This window comes from Ahaetulla prasina, chromosome 5 (genome assembly GCF_028640845.1).
Source record: "Ahaetulla prasina isolate Xishuangbanna chromosome 5, ASM2864084v1, whole genome shotgun sequence".
In the NCBI taxonomy this organism is placed as follows: Eukaryota; Metazoa; Chordata; class Lepidosauria; order Squamata; family Colubridae; genus Ahaetulla; species Ahaetulla prasina.
This window is the reverse complement of record NC_080543.1, coordinates 23,595,210-23,616,819: the sequence shown is the minus strand read 5'-3', so window position 1 is coordinate 23,616,819 and position 21,610 is coordinate 23,595,210. Positions and strand designations below refer to the sequence as shown.

At 39.8% G+C, this 21,610-nt stretch overlaps 1 protein-coding gene across 2 annotated transcripts in view; it reads right to left on the bottom strand.

The window, feature by feature from the left end:
• Positions 1-21,610, bottom strand: part of DDX10 (DEAD-box helicase 10) — a 175,604-nt gene that overhangs the window by 121,117 nt on the left and 32,877 nt on the right. Inside the window, exons 11-12 of one of the 2 annotated variants that reach the window (XM_058185010.1) lie at positions 19,512-19,599; positions 3,287-3,375 (exon numbers count right to left, since the gene is read on the bottom strand). The exons of the other annotated variant lie outside the window; for it this stretch is intronic. Coding sequence (XP_058040993.1) covers positions 3,287-3,375; positions 19,512-19,599 — 177 coding nt within the window. The remainder of the gene's footprint in view (positions 1-3,286; positions 3,376-19,511; positions 19,600-21,610) is intronic. 2 annotated transcript variants of the gene reach the window in all.

The following is a 21,610-nucleotide window of genomic DNA, read 5'->3' as shown; positions in this document are numbered from 1 at the left end:
AAATTTGGTTTGTCTCTTTCTCTTTCTCTCTCCCTCCCCTTCTCTGCTACCCACCTGATTTCTGAAGACAAGAGTATACAAAAAAAACTTTAAAGAATGATATGGAAACCTTTATAAGAAAGAAGTCATCATTCAAAGCCAGACATGCATTTAATGTGTAAAGGTATCTACTGTATACCAGAAGTAGAGACTAATCAATTTTACCCTACAAACCAGTATCCCATGAAGCATTTTATTAAAACTTCACAATCATACACTGAGGGTATGTGTGTGTTCAGAAGTTTTTTTTACATTGTGCTTTAGAATATAGTTAAACCTGCTTTTAAGTGGAAAAAAGACAAACTAAATCTTTTTTTCAGTCTACCCTTATTGCATATTGGATTCAATGGCCATTAAAAGACTTACTTCCTTCCTCTAGACAAAGGATTACATAAATAGCCACCTTTGAGAACTGCATTTAGTATTTTGTTTGGTATGAATGAGATGGAAATCAGTCAGAATATTACAAGTCAAACAAAAAGCAAAATTGGGACCTTATAATTCACTTCTCAAACTAATTATTGCAGATCTGCACTTTAATACATTGTCCACAATTTATTTTGGGGGAGAAAAAAATAAAGAGAAGACATGGATGACTAAAGTCAATACTTTTTAGCAAATTAAGCCAAGAGAGATGAGCCTGGAATCATTTTCATATCCTTTTAGTCCTCTGGAGTGGAAGCTCTAGAGATGCCCTGGTCTTTAACCCATCCTTAATTAAGTTGTATGTAAATCAAAGGATTTGTACTCTCGGCATCCCTGAGAAACCAATCCTATAAAATAATGGTGAAAAGAATTAAAACAGCATATGGGCAATGCAAGCACCATACACCTGACAACGATGGAACAATGAAAAGCAAAGGAACATTTCACTCATAATTAAATAGCCAGGCTTATTAATCTTTGGCATAAGAAATGCATACGGCTGGCAGAATTCCACAGCAGTTTTCTTTGAAGTAAACATAATATAATGTGACCTTGCCTGACATCTATTATGTTGAAAATTTTTAACAGAGGGATGGGATAATGATCAAAGGAACATGCAGAAAGCCTAGTGTTCAATTATCTGATATCTCTAAATAGGATAGGGACAGTGGCTCAATGAGCCACTGAAAATCAGTGCAGATTCAAACCTTCAATCCCTCAGGCCTTAATCAAATGGGCAACAAATCACTCTGCCATTAACAATACAGCTCAAACCAATTATTACTACTGATAGAAATATAATCTGATTTTTTTTTTTGAGAAAATATAACACTACTACTGTACTATGACATTATCAAGATTTTAGTTCTTCCCAATTCTTCTACACAAGCCTATACATTGAAACAACTTCTACACAAGCCAATGCACTGAAAAATACTGGCGGTTGAAAGTTTTGGACTAGAAGGATAATTGATCTGACTCAGCCCAGAGGAACTTTTTAATGTTCTCAAATGTCAAACCCATCTGAACAGTAAAAGCCACCTAAGGTTTGACATTCCCAGAGGGGGAATCTGAAATACTTCCAGAAAAACCTCATGTTGACGTCTAATGAGATTTCTTTTGTTAGGCAAGATACATTAGTTGTCATTATTATTGTAATTATTGGTGTAGTAATTGGTGAAACCCAGATTCAAGACTTCATTCATTATTATGAATGTACACCAGTCTGGGCCAGTCTCCCTCTTTCTGTTCCACCTATTTATAAGGCTGTATTTCTGTGGATAGAATCAGAGGAGGGGATCACCTCATATTTATTTATCTATCTATCTATCTATCTATCTATCTATCTATCTATCTATCTATCTATCTATCTATCTATTTAGTCAAACAACAATATATATAAGTATAAGCATGAAATAACCACACAAATTAAATACAACCAAAGGGAACATTAGGATAGGAACGGTAGGCACGCTGGTGCTCTTATGCACGCCCCTATATATATATATAGAGAGAGAGAATATAATATGTTATACTCTATTATCCAAGAGAAAGAATAGGAAATACAGATCGATCGATCTGTCTATCTACTCTGTTTCCCCGAAAATAAGTCAGAGTCTTATATTAATTTTTGCTCCAAAAAACACATTAGGGCTTATTTTTCTAGTTAGGTCTTATTTTCAGGGAAGTACAGTACTAAATGCCTGACGATCTGCCTGAAGATCTTAACTGGGGCTTATTCTCTGGGTAGGGCTTATATTATAGGCATCCTGAAAAATCATGCTAGGGCTTATTTTCCAGTTAGGTTTTCTTTTCGGGGAAACACGGTATCTGTCTATCTGTTGCATTTAGGAGCCACCCATCTCCCACACAGAGAGATTCTGGGCAGCGCACAAATAAAATGCTAAAAACATAAAAGCTAAATTTAAAATTCAAAATACAGACAAACATCAAAAGTTAATTAAAAAGGGGGGGAAGGGCTTTCACAGCATTAACCAGTCCCACAGTCATAAGCCCCAAGTGAGATGGAAGGGAAAATATTCTTTAAAGCATCCATTCCATGTCCGACTTAACTTCCAATGGTTGTAAAATGACTGATCATAAAACATGGAGGACTATTTGTAAGTAGACAGCTGGTAGACACACAGACAGACAGACATGGCAAATTTGCTATTGATCCTGTTGTCAATTTATGATTTTTTTGGGAAGGAGAAGGCTTTTGGGGGGGATGATGCAAAACAAGTCAGGGTATCAGAGAAGGATCTTAGAAAATAAGAACAAATTAGGCAGGACAAAAGATATAACTGAATGGAATTCTGTAGTGTGGATCTGTGCCACCTTGAGCTGATCGCAAATGATGGCAAGATAAAAAACAAATAAATAAATAAAATAGTGCAGGATTATCATCACTGAATGGCAATAGTTCTTAAAACTTTAGGGTAGGGTTTTCCAAGAACTAAAGGACCAAATCTAAAACCTTAGACATGAACAGGGGGAACTCTCCCATGAAGTGAGGACTAACTAATGAGGACTTCTAAGACACCTTAAAAAATTAAAAATTGGCACCCATGTTATTGGGTTTTAACAGGCAGCACAAAATGATTAAGGATTCATTTATTGCTTTTTCTCCTCATTTCCATTAGCTCTGTTTGACTAATCTCCATTTTTTAACAAACTGATTTTCATTGCTAATTTTAATCAGTGAGCCAATGTTGGCTTGGCTCACTGATTAAAATTTCCGAGTTCAAAAGAAATCTATAAAAAAAAAGGATGTATAGTTTTTGTACGGCATCTACAATTACTGAAGATCAATGGCACTTACAGGGCATATTCAGCAATGGGTAACTTTAACACATCAAATACTTCTTTGTTCTTCATTAGGTAGACAGATCGCAGGTAAGAAACAAAACACTAAGGAAAAAAGAAAAAAAACTTGTTCAAGTCACAGAATAAAAGGAAACTCAATTGAAACAGATGCACAGTTTAAGCTAATTACTTTTAAAAGTACAGTAGCTTATAAAGTCCTCCTTGACACTGAAAATCAAGATATTCTTTTTCATTTCATTTTTCATTCATCATAATTTGCTACTGTCCCTGTCAGTTTCCCACAAGCAAAGTCAAAGAGGGAAGGCAGCAGAAAGTCAGAGTCGCCATCACAGGAGGTCCTCAATTAACAACCTGTGTTTTCCTTAACAACAGTAATCAGGAATTGCCAGAACTGTCATCAAATATGGCATGGCCATATGATGTTGTGCTTTACCACTGTATTGTTTAATGATGGAAATTCTGGTCCCTATTACTTCGGTGTGAGGTACCAGCTGTACGCTGATGACACCCAGCTGTACTTCTCCACACCGGGCCACCCCAATGAAGCTATCGAAGTGCTGTCCCGGTGTTTGGAAGCCGTACGGGTCTGGATGGGGAGAAACAGGCTCAAGCTCAATCCTTCCAAGACAGAGTGGCTGTGGATACCGGCATCCCGGTACAGTCAGCTGAGTCCTCGGCTGACTGTTGGGGGCGAGTCACTGGCCCCGATGGAGAGGGTGCGCAATCTGGGCGTTCTCCTGGATGAACGGCTGTCTTTTGAAGATCATTTGACGGCCGTCTCCAGGAGAGCTTTCCACCAGGTTCGCCTGGTGCGCCAGTTGCGCCCCTTTCTAGACCGGGATGCCTTATGCACGGTCACTCACGCCCTCGTGACGTCTCGCCTGGATTATTGCAATGCTCTCTACATGGGGCTCCCTTGAGGGGCATCCGGAGGCTCCAGTTAGTTCAGAATGCAGCTGCGCGGGTGATAGAGGAGCCCTCGTGGCTCCCGTGTTACACCTATCCTCGCAGACTGCACTGGCTACCTGTGGCCTTCCGGTGCGCTCCAAGGTGCTGGTGACAATCTTTAAAGCGCCCCATGGCATAGGGCCGGGCTATTTACGGGACCGCCTACTGCTACCAAATACCTCTCACCGACCCGTGCGCTCTCACAGAGAGGGACTCCTCAGGGTGCCGTCAGCTAGGCAGTGCCGTCTGGCGACACCCAGGGGAAGGGCCTTCTCTGTGGGGGCTCCCACCCTCTGGAACGAACTCCCTCCAGGACTTCGCCAACTTCCGGACCTCCGAACCTTTCGTCGCGAGCTTAAAACACACTTATTTATCTGCGCGGGACTGGATTAGATTTTAAAGTTATGGGTTTTAAGGGGTTTTTATTATTTATACTATTTTAAATTTGGGGCAATAGAATAAGTTTTTTAATTGTTTTTTAATCTGTATTTATATGTATTTTAACTGCCTGTGAACCGCCCTGAGTCCTTAGGGAGATAGAGCGGTATATAAATTTGAAAAATAAATAAATAAAAATAAATAAATTAAGTGAGAACTATCTTGTTTTGATTTTGTTCCGGATAATTTTTGAAGTATAACTAACTCCCAGCACATTGTTCAAAAACCAAGTATAATACACAGATTGAAAAAAATTACACAGCGTTCCTTCTTCAATATCACTAAGTTCAAATGATTAAACTTTATGCACGAATAGTTTACCGTTGTATATCCATTTTTAATATTTTGGTAGTGCTTATATTAAGTGCATATTCATATCTTTGGTGGCATCTCTGCCCAATTCCATCCAGTGGGTAATTTCCCAGTGTTTTTCATTTGACTTTCAAAACAACCTTCATTCTTTTTTATTATTTCTTGTCACTGAAAGTATTTGTCTGTCCTTGGGAATCATCTTGAGCTACTAAGAGAAGCTACAATACACAATATTTTTGCCCTTAAGAGAAGCATCAACAACAACAACAACAAAACAGTAAAGGTTTTGCCTGCGATTTCACGATATCCAGGTTGCAATTAAACACTGGAAAATCACTTCTATAAAACTGAATTACCTGCTGCTATCAGCATGCCCTTTCATTTGGCTGGTAACTCAAGTGTATAATTCTAACCATACTGTTTTATGTTTCCGCAACACTATTCAGTAATTTTTATTTGAAAAACAAAGGAAAAAATATTTTTGTAGATACATTTACTAGCCCACATAGGAAATTCCCATTCATTCTTCTGCTAGCTGCAAACCTTAAAATGAAGACTTATTATCAGTCATTACATTTTTCATTATCACCCAAAAGACTGAACAGACCCATCTGCAGTACCTGACTGTCTTTTGCATTTTTTTCTCCATCATACACACCTTACGCCAGTTTTATTACTACAATAAAATATTTTGATGATTCCCACCAGTTATTATTATGAGATCTTAGGAACCTGATTGTGCAGATGGCTTCCTGTTCAATCTCTGATGGAATGAAATTCAGACACTGAAAAGTTATGTATTTCAGCTAAAAGGACTATTGGAAATTTGCAGCCCTAAATCAGGCATAACTCACTGAATAACCACCTTGTCCGGCTTTGGAAATTCTGGTCTCAATTGTGGTCATAAGTCAAGGACTATCTGTATAGTAATACACTATCACTACTGCTGATTTTAAGCATTAATTCTGTTAAATAAAAAATGTAAACTACATGCTACATAACCATTTTTTAAAAAGTAACCGCTAGTGTGGGAAATTTAAAACTTTTTGAAACAGGAGTACAGTTACCCAATAATACAGTTCTTTAATGTGCTTTCTAAAATTAAAAGTTGCGGCGATAAAGCCAGTGGTGGATTGCTACCGGTTCGCAACAGATCGGGCAAACTGGTAGCGGCGGCAGGAGGCTTCGGCCAGACGGCCAGACGCATACGCAGAAGCATCACGCGCGTGTGCAAGAGCGCTCATGCCCACAAGCGAACATAGCGACAGGTTTTGAAACCCGCCCATGGATAAAGCTTGATTGAATTCAAAATTCTTTTTATCTATTCCACTGCAATATCTCTTACAGAACTGCAGGGTTTGATGGCAAAATGATGGATATATGGGTATACTTTAATATCAAAGGTACGACTGTTTGGAAGACGCACTAAATATAACAAACTATTCACATACAGAACTACATGAAGTGAAAATAATACTCCTTAAGAGTGCTGCAGATCTAATGGATCAACTCTCTTTTAATCGGTTAAAAAATGGGAACAAAATTATGAATTTAGTTCTTCTCCTCTTGCAATCTTTTAACCTATTATTAGTTATGAGAATTTTTACACCAATATAGAGAATCTTTTTACCCAATTCTAAACTCCAGTTAACCAAAAAGATCTAGTTAACATGCAGATGATGCAGTGGTGAAATCCAATTTTTTTTACTACTGATTCTGTGGGCGTGGCTTGGTGGGTGTGGTGTGGCTTGGTGGGTGTGGCAGGGGAAGGATATTGCAAAATCTCCATTCCTTCCCCACTCTGGGGCCAGCCAGAGGTGGCTTTTGCCAGTTCTCCGAACTATTCAAAATTTCCACTACCGGTTCTCCAGAACCTGTCAGAACCTGCTGGATTTCACCCCTGAGATGATGTCAATCTAAAAGCATCTCTTAACTAGTATTTATATAGGAAACTGACGTGCAAACTTTAGGGTTATTATGGGATTTGAAGTCTCTGCCATCAGGAAGAAATTAGATGGGGCAAGGTTATCCTAAAAGATCCTGGAAACCCAAGGAAATTCTAGGCAGGTGAAGACTGTCAAAAGTTATTTAGCTTCTATTCACACTTTCAGAAAGATACTGCAGTCTCATTCAACAAAAAGGATGAACAGACTGTAACTTCAGTATCACACAGCAATAAAAGAATGGCTTTAAATATAGCAATAAAACTGGATTTACCGGGCAGGCCTATCACTACATCTGTCAGCTACAACAAAGCCCTTGTCTCCACTTGTTTCATCAATATCCTGAAGTTCCAAAATTATTCCACTCCAGTCCACTGTATTCTTCTTTTTAAAGGCTGCTTTAGAAAGCAATGACAAAATGGGGATGGAAGGAAGAAGCTTATTCCATTTTTTTTCACCCAGTAAGTCTTGTCTATCTCTTTCTGGCAAGGTAATTCTAACAAGGTACTAAATCAACAATATTTTATTGCCAACTAATACAACAATACCAGCCTGAAACCTGTTCTCAGAAAGACTCTTACGAAGAAAGCACCTGCTCCTCTTAATCAATTACAATAAAGCCATAAAGATAGGGCTTCTAATCCAGTGAGCAATCTGACTGTTCCAAAAGGCAAAAACTGCTTTCAAAGATATTAGTATTTTACATATCCAAAACTCTGTTTAACGTTTCTGTATCTAAACTACCACTGTCACTTCGTTTTCACTATCATTATACCTGAAGGCAGATTATAGCATCATTGGAGAACAGTGCGGTTGCCACCTTCCCCAACATGGAGGCTTTCAAATATGGTAAAATCAAGTCCACTAGTACTGTCTGGCCTTTGGCTGTGCTTAATGTTATGGTATGTAGAAATGGGAGATGTGGGAATAGCTGCAGACAGTACAGTGGTTAATTAAGTGGCAGCTTAGCCTGTAGAACAAGGGTGTCAAACTCAAGGTCTGAAGGCCACCTCCGACCTATGGAGTGCTTAGATTTGGTCCATGGGGCCACCCTGGAAACAGTGACAGTGAAGGACCAGCCCGCAGTATTTCTGCCATCAAAAAAGGCTCTGCCATCAAAAAAGCTCTGTTTTCCCTAGCAGAGGGTTGCAGGAGGTTGTCAAAGCCAAAAATGGAGCTTGGGAGCCCGTTTTGCTGGCAGAGCGCTCAGGCCACCCAGGCACCAACCTGAGTGACGACAAGCTGGCCACGCCCACCTTGGCCACGCCCACCTGTCAATGTCGTCCCGGTCCCAAGGTCAAACACAACCCTGATGCGGCCCTCAATGAAATTGACTTTGACACCTCTGCTGTAGAAGAAATAGGGATGTACAAACGCTTCAGAAGGGATGCTCCCTAGTCCCTTAGGCTGTACAGGCAATGGGGGATGAATATATTTTTCACACTTGCAAGACATTGTTCATGCAACCTTACAATAAACTTAGAGACAGTACTTTCACGTGTGCTTCTTGGCTGGATTACTTTGAAAGTCTGAAAGTGGGGTAGATGGTCTAGACTTATGTTTATGTTCCACTTTTTCCTGTTTACAGGAAACAGCTTACAGCAATTAAAATTTAAATTATTATTTAAGTTATTACTTGTATGTGCCAAGAGGTCCAGCGAAACTAGCAGGATCTCTACTAAGACAACTAATGTAATCTCAGTCCTACATACTGGATAAATCCCAAATTAAAGTGGGTCCAAATCTGCAGGTACAAAGCTGCCTCTTCAATCACCTTCCTAGACTTGGAAGATTAAAGACTCCCTTTAATTACAAGGTTCTTTCATGTTCAGGGAGCTTTTTTTTCTTTTTCCCCAACAAGGCTCATGTGACTGCTTCCTTTAAGCAATCGAGAAACATCCATCAGCCAAGAAGGCATTAATCACCTCTTATAATCACAGTACCAGTCTGACCTAGTCAATTTAACCTGCCAGGGAAGATTTAGGTCAAGCAAACAGATTGTGGCTCTCACTCCTGCACACATCTGCTTGTCATGGAGATCTACAAGTTGAAAATAATCCATATAAATATACTTCCCTGTTAACTGTCTCAACGTTGCTGTCCAGGTTGAGATGAATCCAACTGGTTTTGTTTACAACTACTGATTAATTTTTCCCCCTGTAACAGACAGTTTATAACCTACCATTATATCTGCTCCTGTTAGTTATTACTCCAGTATTTGCTTGCAGGACATTCTCTTTTTCATCATTCCATTTCCATGACTCATTGCATCAATACTAAGCTATAATTTAATCAGATCAGAAATCTATGGCAGCATTTCTCTTGTGGTTCTTGTTGTTCACAAACAGGGGATGATCCCTAAGAGGCAGTCCTACAACCCCAAGGGAGCGATGTGTTCACACCTAGTGATCAAGTAATCTCCTTCCAGATAGGCTCCACCTGAAATCGTTTGGGTCCTGTGAGTTTTAGCAGCCTTGATCTTGCAAAAGCAAAGACGAAGTGACTTGCAGCATTTCTTCCAAGGAGTGTTGGTATTGTTGTGCAGGCACATCAGAAAAGTATCTAGTTTGGAAAGGTTGGGCTAAGACTGGACAATCCAATTCCATTCGGCCAAGAAAGTTATTGAATAATTCATTGGTATGAGCACCATGTTTCACTTTTCATACTTTTCATTGTAATTTGGAAAGTAAAACAGAGGTGGGAAAGAAGCACATGTGTTGCCTTGAGCTACAGGAAGAAATGTGTCATTAAAAATGGAGTAATAGATTTTAGGAGCAAGGCTGTAAATATGGCTCCCCCCACAGCTTTGAGAGTTGTCATAAAATTTGGCAAGTGTTGCAAACCAAGGGAAGTAATTGTAGGACCTTTCAATGAACTGTGCCAAATTAAAAATCCCTAAATTCATTTCAGAAGCTCTAAAAAAATTATCTACAAAGAGGTCTGTTTTTAGTTTTGATGGCTTCGTATAAAAATGCAAGTCCTGTGTGATTAGGTTTTGTAGAATAATTGGTCACATATATGCTTCCCCTTTGTCAGAGTTAATGATGAAAAATATTAAAAGGTTATAAATTAAAATAAGTAGAAATTACTGCAAACAACTCCAATAAGAGTCCAGATTAAAAAAAAAAGTAGGTACAAAGTAACACAATTAGACAAAAAGTCAGATGAAAATCTGAAAAAGAAGTGTAATAAGTTACCAAGAAAAAATGCAAAGCCTGGAACTCAATATGGGGAAAACAAAGTTCAGAATTAGGTAACACTGATTTAAGAATTTTAAAAACAAATGCAGAATCTTCAGATATGTTCAACAAAACAAAGAATCTGTATATCTGTTGATCAATGAACACTACATAATTCTAACTGAGGACAAAGAAAAGAAAAGCTATTCACCTATTTTGATTTAGTCTCTTCCAACAAAACAAAACCAAATCAGAAAAAAATGTGAAGGGTGTTGTGTCTCGTCCGATCTCACCACAGCCGGGGCCTTCTTATCTGCTTCCGAACACGGAGGAATGTCCTAGTATGCCTCCTGGCTCCATGCCCAGACAGGCTGAAGAGGAGGAAATACCTCCAGCCCCCAGCTCTGGCTCCATGCCCAGGCAAACGGAGCAACTAGACCCCTCCCCCTCCTCCACAGCATGTGAGCCTGAGGGAGGTCAATTGCCAACAGCTGCCGACTGGAGTGACGCTCGCGTCAGAAGACTTGATAGGCGGAGGCAACAGAAGGAAGGGAGGGGCAGGCCTGGATAAGTGCTGAGTCATGGAGCCACACCCCATGGCCTATATAAAGGATCTGCTTTCTGGCATTCTCTGAGTCAAGCAAAGTCTAAACATATCTTGCTGAAGTCACTTTCTGGTCTCCTGCCTGCCCTGAGGACTTTGCTAGGACTTTGGCAGAGCTGCAGAGGCATGCCTGATTCGGATTTCCCTGACCCGGCCGTCAGTGGAGGAGTGGGACACGACAAAGGGCAGAATGAAGAGCTTGAAGTTTTAGACTGATGGAAAGATGACACAGGAATATCTGCTTAGTCTCAGTGAGTTTAAATCTTCAGACAAGATAAATTGCAGCCTAGGATATTGCAGAAACTAGCAGATCGATTGACCAAAGATTTATATATTATCTGTGAGAAATCTTCAAGATATGAAGTGCCAGATTACTGAAGGAGAGGAAATTTTGTTTTTCTTCCAAAACCGGTCCCTAGTACCAGAAAAGTTGGGGACCGCTGCTATAAGCCAATCTGTCATTAACACCTGGGAATATTTTGGAGTGAATCTTAAAACTTAATTTTTAAATATGTTAAAAGTAATTTTTTGACTAAATATCAGCCTGGATTTTTGAAGAATAAGTTTTGTTGGATGAATCTTGTTTAATATTTTTTTTAAGCAGATAGCTTTCAGAGTGGATTGTGAGAAGAAATCAAACGCCAATTCCTGCAATGCATTTTATAAACTACCATACTGATCAGCAAGCCACTTAAAAGTGGTTTGGATGGAGTGATAATGAAATGTGCATATAGCAAGCTTAAAGACTATGTATCTAAGACTCTTCATCAAAATGGAATGAGAAATAGAGTAAATACCATCAAGACCAAAAATATGTCGAGATTCTCAGTCATCCAGGTCATGGGTTGTCCCAAAGCTGCTTTTTCAGGAGGCAACTGGGCTTTCTTGGTTTTTCATAACATAACATAACATCAGAGTTGGAAGGGACCTTGGAGGCCTTCTAGTCCAACCCCCTGCCCAGGCAGGAAACCCTACACCATCTCAGTCAGATGGTTATCCAACATTTTCTTAAAAATTTCCAGTGTTGGAGCATTCACAACTTCTGAAGGCAAGTCGTTCCACTTATTAATTGTTCTAACTGTCAGGAAATTTCTCCTTAGTTCTAAGTTGCTTCTTTCTTTGACCAGTTTCCACCCATTGCTTCTTGTTCTACCCTCAGGTGCTTTGGTGAACAGCCTGACTCCCTCTTCTTTGTGGCAGCCCCTAAGATATTGGAACACAGCTATCATGTCTCCCCTAGTCCTTCTTTTTGTTAAACTAGACATACCCAGTTCCTGCAACCGTTCTTCATATGTTTTAGCCTCCAGTCCCTAATCATCTTTGTTGCTCTTCTCTGCACTCTTTCTAGAGTCTCAACATCTTTTTACATCGTGGCGACCAAAACTGGATGCAATATTCCAAGTGTGGCCTTACCAAGGCATTATAAAGTGGTACTAACACTTCACGTGATCTTGATTCTATCCTCTGTTTATGCAGCCCAGAACTGTGTTGGCTTTTTAACAGCTGCTGCACACTGCTGGCTCATATCTAAATGGTTATCCACTAGGACTCCAAGATCCCTCTCACAGGTACTACTATTGAGCAAGGTACCACATATCGGTACTGGTGCATTTTGTTTTTGGCCTAAATGTAGAACCTTACTTTTTTCACTGTTGAATTTCATTTTGTTAGATAGCGCCCAATGTTCAAGTCTGTCAAGATCTTTCTGTAACTTGAGCCTATCTTCTGGAGTGTTGGCTATTCCTGCCAGCTTGGTGTCATCTGCAAATTTGATGAGGTCCCCATCTATCCCTCGTCCAAGTCATTGATGAAGATGTTGAAGAGTACTGGGCCTAAAACAGAGCCTTGGGGTACTCCACTGCATACTTCCCTCCATGTGGATGTAGTTCCGTTGAGGACTACACGTTGAGTGCGGTTGGTCAGCCAATTACGAATCCATCTGGTGGTGGTGCTGTCTAACCCACATTTTTCTACTTTATCTAGTAGTAGGTTATGGTCTACTTTATCAAATGCTTTACTGAAGTCCAAGTAAATTATATCAACAGCATTCCTCTGGTCTACTAATTTTGTCATTTTGTCAAAGAATGCGATAAGATTAGTCTGGCATGATCTGATTTTGACAAACCCATGTTGGCTTTTGGTTATTACTTTGTTTGCTTCTAGGTGTTCGGTGATTCGTTGCTTGATTATCTTTTCCAGAATCTTCCCGGTATTGAGGTCAGACTGATAGGTCTGTAGTTTCCTGGATCTGTTTTTTCCTTTTTGAAGATGGGAACTACATCAGCTCTTTTCCAGTCCTCTGGCAGCTCCCTGTGCTCCAGGATCTTTGAAAGATATAGTTCAGTGGTTCTGAGATCACGTCTGCCAGTTCCTTCAGAACCTTGGGGTGTAATCCATCCGGTCCTGGTGATTTGAACTCGTCTAGGGTAGACAGGTGTTCACTTACCATTTTCTTCCCTATTTTAACTTGGGTTTCTAATCTCGTTTTTGTAGGGCTGTTTTGATAGGTTGGATTGTTTTTCCTTTTGTGTAAAGACAGATGCAAAATATGAGTTAAGTAGATCTGCTTTCTCCCTGTTGCTTGTCATCTTCTTGCCACTTTCTCCCAGCAATGGGCCAATTGTTTCCTTGACTTTTTTCTTGTTTTTAACATGTTGGAAGAAGCTTTTTTTGTTATTTTTTACTTTTGTCGCTAGCCTTTGTTCATTGTGAGCCTTAGCTTTCCTCACTTCATCTTTACAGGCTCGGGCTATTTGCTGATATTCTGCCTTAGTTATTTGCCCCTCTTTCCACTTTTTATATTTGTCCTTTTTGTCTTTCAATTTGTCAGATAGTTCTTTATGCATCCATGCTGGTTTCTTTTGAGATCTACTATTTTTCTTCTTCACTGGTATTGTGTTAGACTGTGCTTTTATAATCTCACTTTTCAAAATTTCCCAAGCTTCTTTTTCTTTTGAAGACGTTTCACTTCTCATCCAAGAAACTTCTTCAGCTCGCTTATGAGTTAGTACCTGAGAAAGCATCTTTGGGACAACCATGACCTGGATGACTGAGAATCTCTGCAGACTTTTTCAGGAGGCAACTGGACTTCCTTGAAAAGGAAAGACTTTTAGCTATACAATTTGGGATGAGCACCCTTTGAATGGTGTGGGAATAAGAATGGATTTCCAGAGGAAAACAATGCAGAACCGGGAGCACTACTCAGATGACCCTGAGGATACAGATAAACCTCCAAGTGCTTCAATGACCCTCTAAAAGGATGCAAATGACCAGCAGTCTGCAAGGATTATAAATCCTTCCATTCCCCACTATCCTGCTGGAGTTGAAGAAGCTTCTTGGATGAGAAGCAAAACCTCTTCAAAAGAAATAACAAGAAATTCCAGTTCCCTCCTGAAAAAGCACCTTTGGGTCATCAAAAGACCAGTTCAGTCTAGCGGTTAAGGCACTGAGCTAGAAACCAGGAGACTGTGAGTTCTAGTTCCACCTTAGCCATAAAATCCAGCTGATTGGCCTTGGGCCAGTCACTCTCTCTCAGCCCAACACATTTCACAGGATTGTTGTTATGAGGAAAACAGGAGTTTGCCTGTTGGATATGTTTGCCACCTTTAGTTATGAAAATCAAAGACACAGGTACAGAGTGAGAAGAATATGGCTTGTTAATAGCACTTGGAAAAAAGATCTTGGAATGGCAGCTGTTTCCTTATTGATACAAGTCACTGAATATGTTCAAGTATAGACTACGTAGTCATTTTTTAAAAATGCATTAAGTTGGATTCGTCAATTAAGTAAGGGATTCAGTGGCCAAATTTTCTACATGATTCTGCTTCATTTTATCTAGTAAAGTAGGTTTAGTTGAAAAAAGTACCGGTAATTACACACATGATGACCAAAACATGGTATAATTTCAGACTTTTTCAGGGATATTCAATATTCTATCTTCTACATCTCAACGATTTTCATTTTTACTCAAAAGTTTTTACTCAAATTATTCTCCAAAGCATCTGAGGGCAGGACAAGAAGCAATGGATAGAAACTAATCAAGGAGAGAAGCAACCTAGAACTAAGAAGAAATTTCCTGACAGAATCAGTGGAACAACTTAATCAGTGGAAATGGTATAAAGTTTCCTGCCTAGAGCAGGAGGGTGGACTAAAAGACCTCCAAGGTCCCTTCCAACTCTGTTATTCTAATTCTAATTGTAATTAATGTATAGAAAGATTTGAACTCTGTGACATTCTACATCGGAAGTACTCATGAACTACAAAGTACTGGTTCTCAATCTATGGATATACAGTATGTATGGGTATATGTTGCCAAATGAAAGTTTTTGCTACACCAAAAACAAATAGAAACATCCAATAAGTGAACTGTACCATTTTAATGTGAATCTTTTTTGAACTAATAACTAAGAGGAGGAAATCAATTTGCTATATGATCCTCCTTTGCAGCTCAGAGGTGAACCACACAAAAGTCACAGCAGATGGCAGTACTAGGCTAGCTTTGTTTGATCCTGAAAAAGTTAAATGGAATTTGACTTGGAGATCAGCAGGAAATTCCAGGCTGATAAAGTAAACAAGAAAGTCAAAACAAACAAACAACAAACCTGGAAAAAGACAGTGGCAAACCTCTTCCAAGAAAACAACATGAACATGTCCATGCAATCGTCAGGAGCCTAGTCTGACTCAAGGAAACCTGTTCATACCACAGCATGAGTTTCAGGAGAAAGAAACTCCTTTCCATAGATGAGTGATGGCTAACCTTTTTGCCATCGGGTGCCAGGAGCGGGGGGGGAGTTGTGCGCATGTGTGCCCACACCCATAATTGAATGTGCCCCACCCCCGTACATGCACGCACAACACCCCCCCCCCGCTCCCCCTCACTCCTGACACACGATGGCACGGTGGGCCCAGTAGGCCCATTTTTCTGTCTCCCCAGGCTCCAGAGCCTTTCTAGGTGCCATATGTTCACCATCACAGCCCTAGACTAACCTTTGCTAGGCTCAAAGAATAAGGTAGAAGATGACCTGAAATGTGCTTCTCTTCTGGAGGTTACAATACATTGCCAATCACAATTAATAGTACCAAGCTATAATGGGGCAACAGATATCATCAAATAAAGTAGCTTCCTATATCTCTGTACGCATAAAGTCTCAAGTTTTGACAAGCTATGCAAAGATGTGACTATTTATTGGTAAAAGGTAGAGTGAGTGAAAAAATGCTATCCTTTTCATTCTTAAATAATTTTATATAACTCAGGAAGGGTGGGTTTTTTTTAAAAAAAAATCTTGTAACATACATTTTTCAAAACTTAATCATTTTTTTCTAAGCTCCAGAGCTCAATTTTCCCTCTATATAATCACCTCTGGACACCTACTGCCCTTTCTTTTCAATCAGTTCATACATTCTTTTCAGGGAACAAAAATATTTTTTTCCTTTTAATTTTAAAAATGTCGTATATGAAAATGTCCCTAGATATGTAAAAAAAAATAATAGGTTCTTTTTATATGAGATATCCAAATCAACAGGAAATTCAGGTGGCTGACAGACTATTTACAGGGGTAACAATTATTTCAGCAGTACCAGCTGCTCTATAAAGTTTTTATGGCAACTAACAGCCTAAGTGAAAAAGATTTGAATAAGCCAACTCAGCAACTCAAATGACAAAAGCACAATAGAAATAAGGAAGAGCAAGGTCACAAAGATATGCCAGAAATGACTAAAATAAAACTGGTTGCTGCTGTTGCTATCTTGTGCAAAAATATAGAGTTCTATGCTATTTCCTCCTCTCTTCATGCATGAAGGTTTTTTTTGGTGGGGGAGCATAGCTGGTGAATGCAATGCAGTCTTTCCCTTCATCATGAATCTGATCAGTCCTTCATCCTCACACTTATGCTCAAATTCAAGTCGACAGCAACAGAACATCTGGTACTGCAGCAGAGCTGTAAATAAAGACTTCTTAGTGATCCCAATCATCTTCCAACAGCCTTATAAGGAAGACACAACCGAAAACACAGGCAGATGAGCTAATTCTACTTTATTGTAAGGTTACATTAAGAGAATCAAACAAGTCTGAAAGTATCTCCTCCTGTCTCCTCTGCAGCTCAAGAAACTAGGGAAGGTCTCTTCTGAGCTGCTTGCCTCACCCACAATCCTGCTGTGGGTTAAGATGTGTTTCATCTGAGTATTCTCTTGGCTACATCTCTTTACTATTTCCAATTACCATTATACATCCTCAATCAAAACTATTTTTTTTAAAAAAAAGAAATCTGATTTATTTTATATATTCAACTAGCTAGATACCCGTGCTCCACTGTTATGGTCCGCCAGCAGCCTGCGGAGCTGGCAACCAAGTCGGACAGCGATGAGACTGAGGTGAGGCCAGGGCCATCGGGGAGTGAGGTGCAGACTCCAGAGCCTCCAGAGGCTGACAGTAGTGAGGCAGAGGAACAGGAGGAGCCTGTTCCTAATGCACGCATGAGAACAGCTGCCAGAAGGCAAGAGTAGCTCAAGCAAAAAGGACAACTCAGGAGTAGGGCCAAGAGGTGATTGGCCCCTCCCATAAGGCTTAAAACAGACGAGTAGCGGCATTTGGGCTTTTCCGGAAAACAACGTTGGTAGCTTCGTCTTCTGCTTCGTCTACGTCTTGCATTTATTTTTGTGACTTCTAAACGTTTGCCAAGAAAGGCCTTTGCCTAATTGGACCAAGGTTTGTGATAGGACTGAGGAATTTGTGTTGGGAGGAATTTGTTTTAATTTGAGTTGAACGACGCTGGGAATGAACTAATTCTCAGCTGTTCGAATAAAGTTTATTTGTTTTTTCATGGACTGAGTTTCCTACTACCTACTTGGGCCTGGGTCACAACATCCGCTACCAAACTATGTGATTGGGCTTGATAAATTGACACTTACAGTTTGAAAATTAATAAGTAGTTATGATCAGCCTCTCCTCTCCCCTTCTCTCCCTCAGACTTGCCCCACAGAGGCCTCTCCTAACTTATCCCCCTTCTCTTCCTCAGGCTTGCCCCACAGAGGCTTCTGCTATCTTATCCCCCTTCTCTCCCTCAGGCTGGCCTCACTGATCCTCTACTATCCCCTTCTCTCCCTCAGGCTTGCTCCATAGAAGCCTCTCCTATCTTATCCCCTTCTCTCCCTTTCAGGTGGGGAGTAGAATGTCTAAACTCCCAACCCACAGGCTGGATGAGTCACACGCTGGCCACATCTACACCCAAGTGGCAGTTGGAACAGAGTTCTTTTCAGGTGGGGAGGGGGAGTAGAATGTCTAACTCCTTAGCATCAGAGCGTGTTAATAATAATATAAGAAATACTAATGATCTGATGGTCATTTCAAAAAATCCTTTCTTAGCAAGCACCTAGAAGCCAAGAGGAACATACGTGCCAAATTTCAAGTGTGTAGGCTTTACGGTTCTAGAGATTTTGTGATGATGTGTGAGTGGTATTTCGCTTTTATATATATAGATTTATTTGGCCAGCCATCTCAAACATTTGACGCTGGGAGGTAATAAAAAATAAAATCATCACAAACAATTATAAATAACAAATATAGAAGCTAAGGGGAAAACTAACCAACACCGTCAATAAAACCAATAAACCATCAATAAAACCAAGATTCAAGTTCAATCCCACAATCTGAGCCAAACACAACAACAAGCCAGGTTTTTAAAGCTAGTAGAGTCTGACCAAGTCTATTCTTCAGGAAAACGACACCCCAGACGATGCCCTACAAGAAAATGTTGTCCTCTGAGTACCTGCCAGGTGATATTCTCTAGCGGCTCTGCCATGCTCCATTTTCGCTGGCAGAGGCATCACGCGCCAGTCCTTCACTGTTTCCAGGGTGGCCCCACGGCAGGGGTGAAATGCTCCCGGTTCGGACTGGATCGGCTGATCCGGTAGCGATAGCGGTGTGTGGTTCGAAGAACCGGTAGCAAAAATCCCTGCCTCCCACCCCGCCCCCCCAATGCCCAGATAAGCCCCGCGATCATCAGGTGTTTTTTTTACTTTTAAAAGCATTTTTTCTTCAGCCAAAAAATTGCTTTTAAAAGTAAAAAAAAAGTCTCTGATGATCGCATGGCTCAGCTGGATCGTCAGAGCCTTTTAAAAGCATTTTTTCTACAACCTCTTCGGCCAAAGAGGTTGTAGAAAAATCTTTAAAACTCTGTAATCAACTGAATTGCCTGACCCTCAGAGGCTTTTTTTTTCTTTTAAAAGCAAAAAAAATGCTTTTAAAAGAAAACAAAAGCCTCTGACGATCAGGCAACTCAGCTGAGATCGTCAGAGCCTTTTAAAAGCATTTTTTACAACCTCTTCGGCCGAAGAGGTTGTAGAAAAAACGCTTTTAAAAGGAAAAAAAAAGTTGGCCATGTCCACCCAGTCACATTAAACCCCTCCTCCCCTACCAAGCCACGCTCACAGAACCGGTACTAACAAATTTTACATTTCACCACTGCCCCGCAGGCAAGATCTAAGCATCTCATGGGTCGGGTCCCGCCCGCAGGCCTTGAGTTTAACACCCCTGTTATAAACTGGCTAGAATCCTCAATGTGTGAGCTGGGCCAGCATATAAATTTCCTTAATAAATAAATTTAATAAATGAACTGCTGATTAATTTCAAAATATTTAATTTCTAATACCTTTTTACTTTAGTCAAAGAACATAATCATATATTTTCAGATCTCCTATAACCCATAAAACCAAAAATCTTATTCAAGATTAATATTTCTTATGTATACCTAAAAATGATATTCTACAATCATGCCATTTTCAAATCAATTGTCCCCTTACCCGTTGTGCCCGTTCTTTCAAATCTTGATCCTGAGCCAATAAGGACTGCAGTTTCTTCTGGACATCTAAAAGTTTCTCAGGATTGATTCTGGAAGAGCAGAGTCATAGAGAAGACAGGTAAACCACAGAAATATTCTCATATCTTTTCTAAAAGGCCTACAAAGACCTGTCTTCTATTGATAGAAAAACTCTGTCTTCATCTGAGGAATACTTCTTCATCCATTATTTTAAAATGGAGAAAAACTACTGTGAATATACAGCTGAAATCATATCAGGTATGCAGACCGTTCTCTTAAAATTAATAATGGAAGCAACGAAAGCTACAGCTACAGCCTTTTACCAAGAAAGCAATTTGAACTGGAAGAGAAAATCATTCTTACAAGATAAAATTACAGAATTAACATTGTATATCTTCTTCTACTTATAAAAAGGTAGAAAAGAGCTGAAGGAAAGAGCTGAATATTTAGCAGCAATTTTTTTCATATTGAGCTTTTTCATAAGACAACTTTTCTTTTAAGTGGTTACAAATATTTTCACTAGAATGTTTCCAAACCTGAGAAATCTCAACAGAACTGCAAATTCACAAACTTAACTGTGCATGCACAAATGCAAAGCGGTTCTCCAACGAAGAATCAGGGGATAAGTCAGTTCAACAACACGCTGCCCCACTATAGCCTTATAAATAAATATTTGCTTCAACAGGCGTTCTGGCTGGCAGGCTATTCCAGGTTAAACCTGCTTTTACCATGTCAGTGACTCAAAGCAAGCATTCACTCGCAAACAAAAAACTGGTTCTAGACCAAGGGTCTCCAACCTCAGCAACTTTAAGCCTGATGGACTTCAACTCCCAGAATTCCCCAGCCAGCTGGCTAGGGAATTCTGGGAGTTGAAGTCCACCAGGCTTAAAGTTGCCGAGGTTGGAGACCACTGGTCTAGACTACTTTATAGAGTCTGTGCCAAAAGATATCTTCTCACACTATATGGATCAAAAATAAACATAACAAATCATTGGAATGCTAACTCTTTATCTGTGTATAGAGTACCAAAGATTAAGGAATGAAGATTTCTAAGAAGGGGAACCAGCTACCTTTTTTTAAAAATAGTAAAGGTAGTCCTTGTCTTATGACCACAATTGAGCCCAAAATTGATGTTGCAAAGTGAGAAATTTGTTAAGTGAGTTTTGCCCCATTTTACAACTTTTCTTGCCATATTTGTTAAGTGAATCACTGCAGTGGTTAAATTAGTAACACGGTTGTTAAGTGAATCTGGCTTTCCCAGTGACTTTGCTTTTCAGAAGGTCACAAAAGGGGATCATGTGATCACAGGATACTGCAACCATCATAAATATGAGTCAGTTGTCAAGCATTTGAATGTAAATCACATCACCATGGCGATGCTGCAATGGTCATAAGTGTGGGAAATGGCCATAATTATGTCATTTTTTCCAGTGCCATTATACTTTCGAATGGTCACTAAACAAACTGTTGTAAGCTGAGAACTACTTGTAATTATTTTGAGTAACCACAGCCTCTTTCTAGGAGTTTCTAGGAGGTCTGACACTCCTTGGACAGAAATCCTTCAGGAACTATGTAAAAAATCTTAACATAAAGACCTAAGCATCTAGCATCAGCATTTGGGATTATTCACCTTTAAAAAAGTAAAGTTTCAAGCAGATACACTAAAAGGTTTGATTTGTTTGGTTTATTATATTTTAAAAATCCAAGACACACAAGCAACTTAGACCACAATGAGAAATACCTGATTCCTTACTTTTTAACCTCAGAAATGTATCTACCGTAAGTAGGGGCCGGAATAGCTCAGGCTGTTAGAGCCTGTTATTAGAACACAGTAGCCTGCAATTACTGCAGGTTCAAGCCCGGCCCAAGGTTGACTCAGCCTTCCATCCTTTATAAGGTAGGTAAAATGAGGACCCAGATTGTTGGGGGGGCAATAAGTTGACTTTGTAAATATACAAATAGAATGAGACTATTGCCTTATACACTGTAAGCCGCCCTGAGTCTTCGGAGAAGGGCGGGATATAAATGTAAACAAAAAAAAAAGTAGCTGGAGAATACAAGCCTCTTGTCTCACCCCCAATT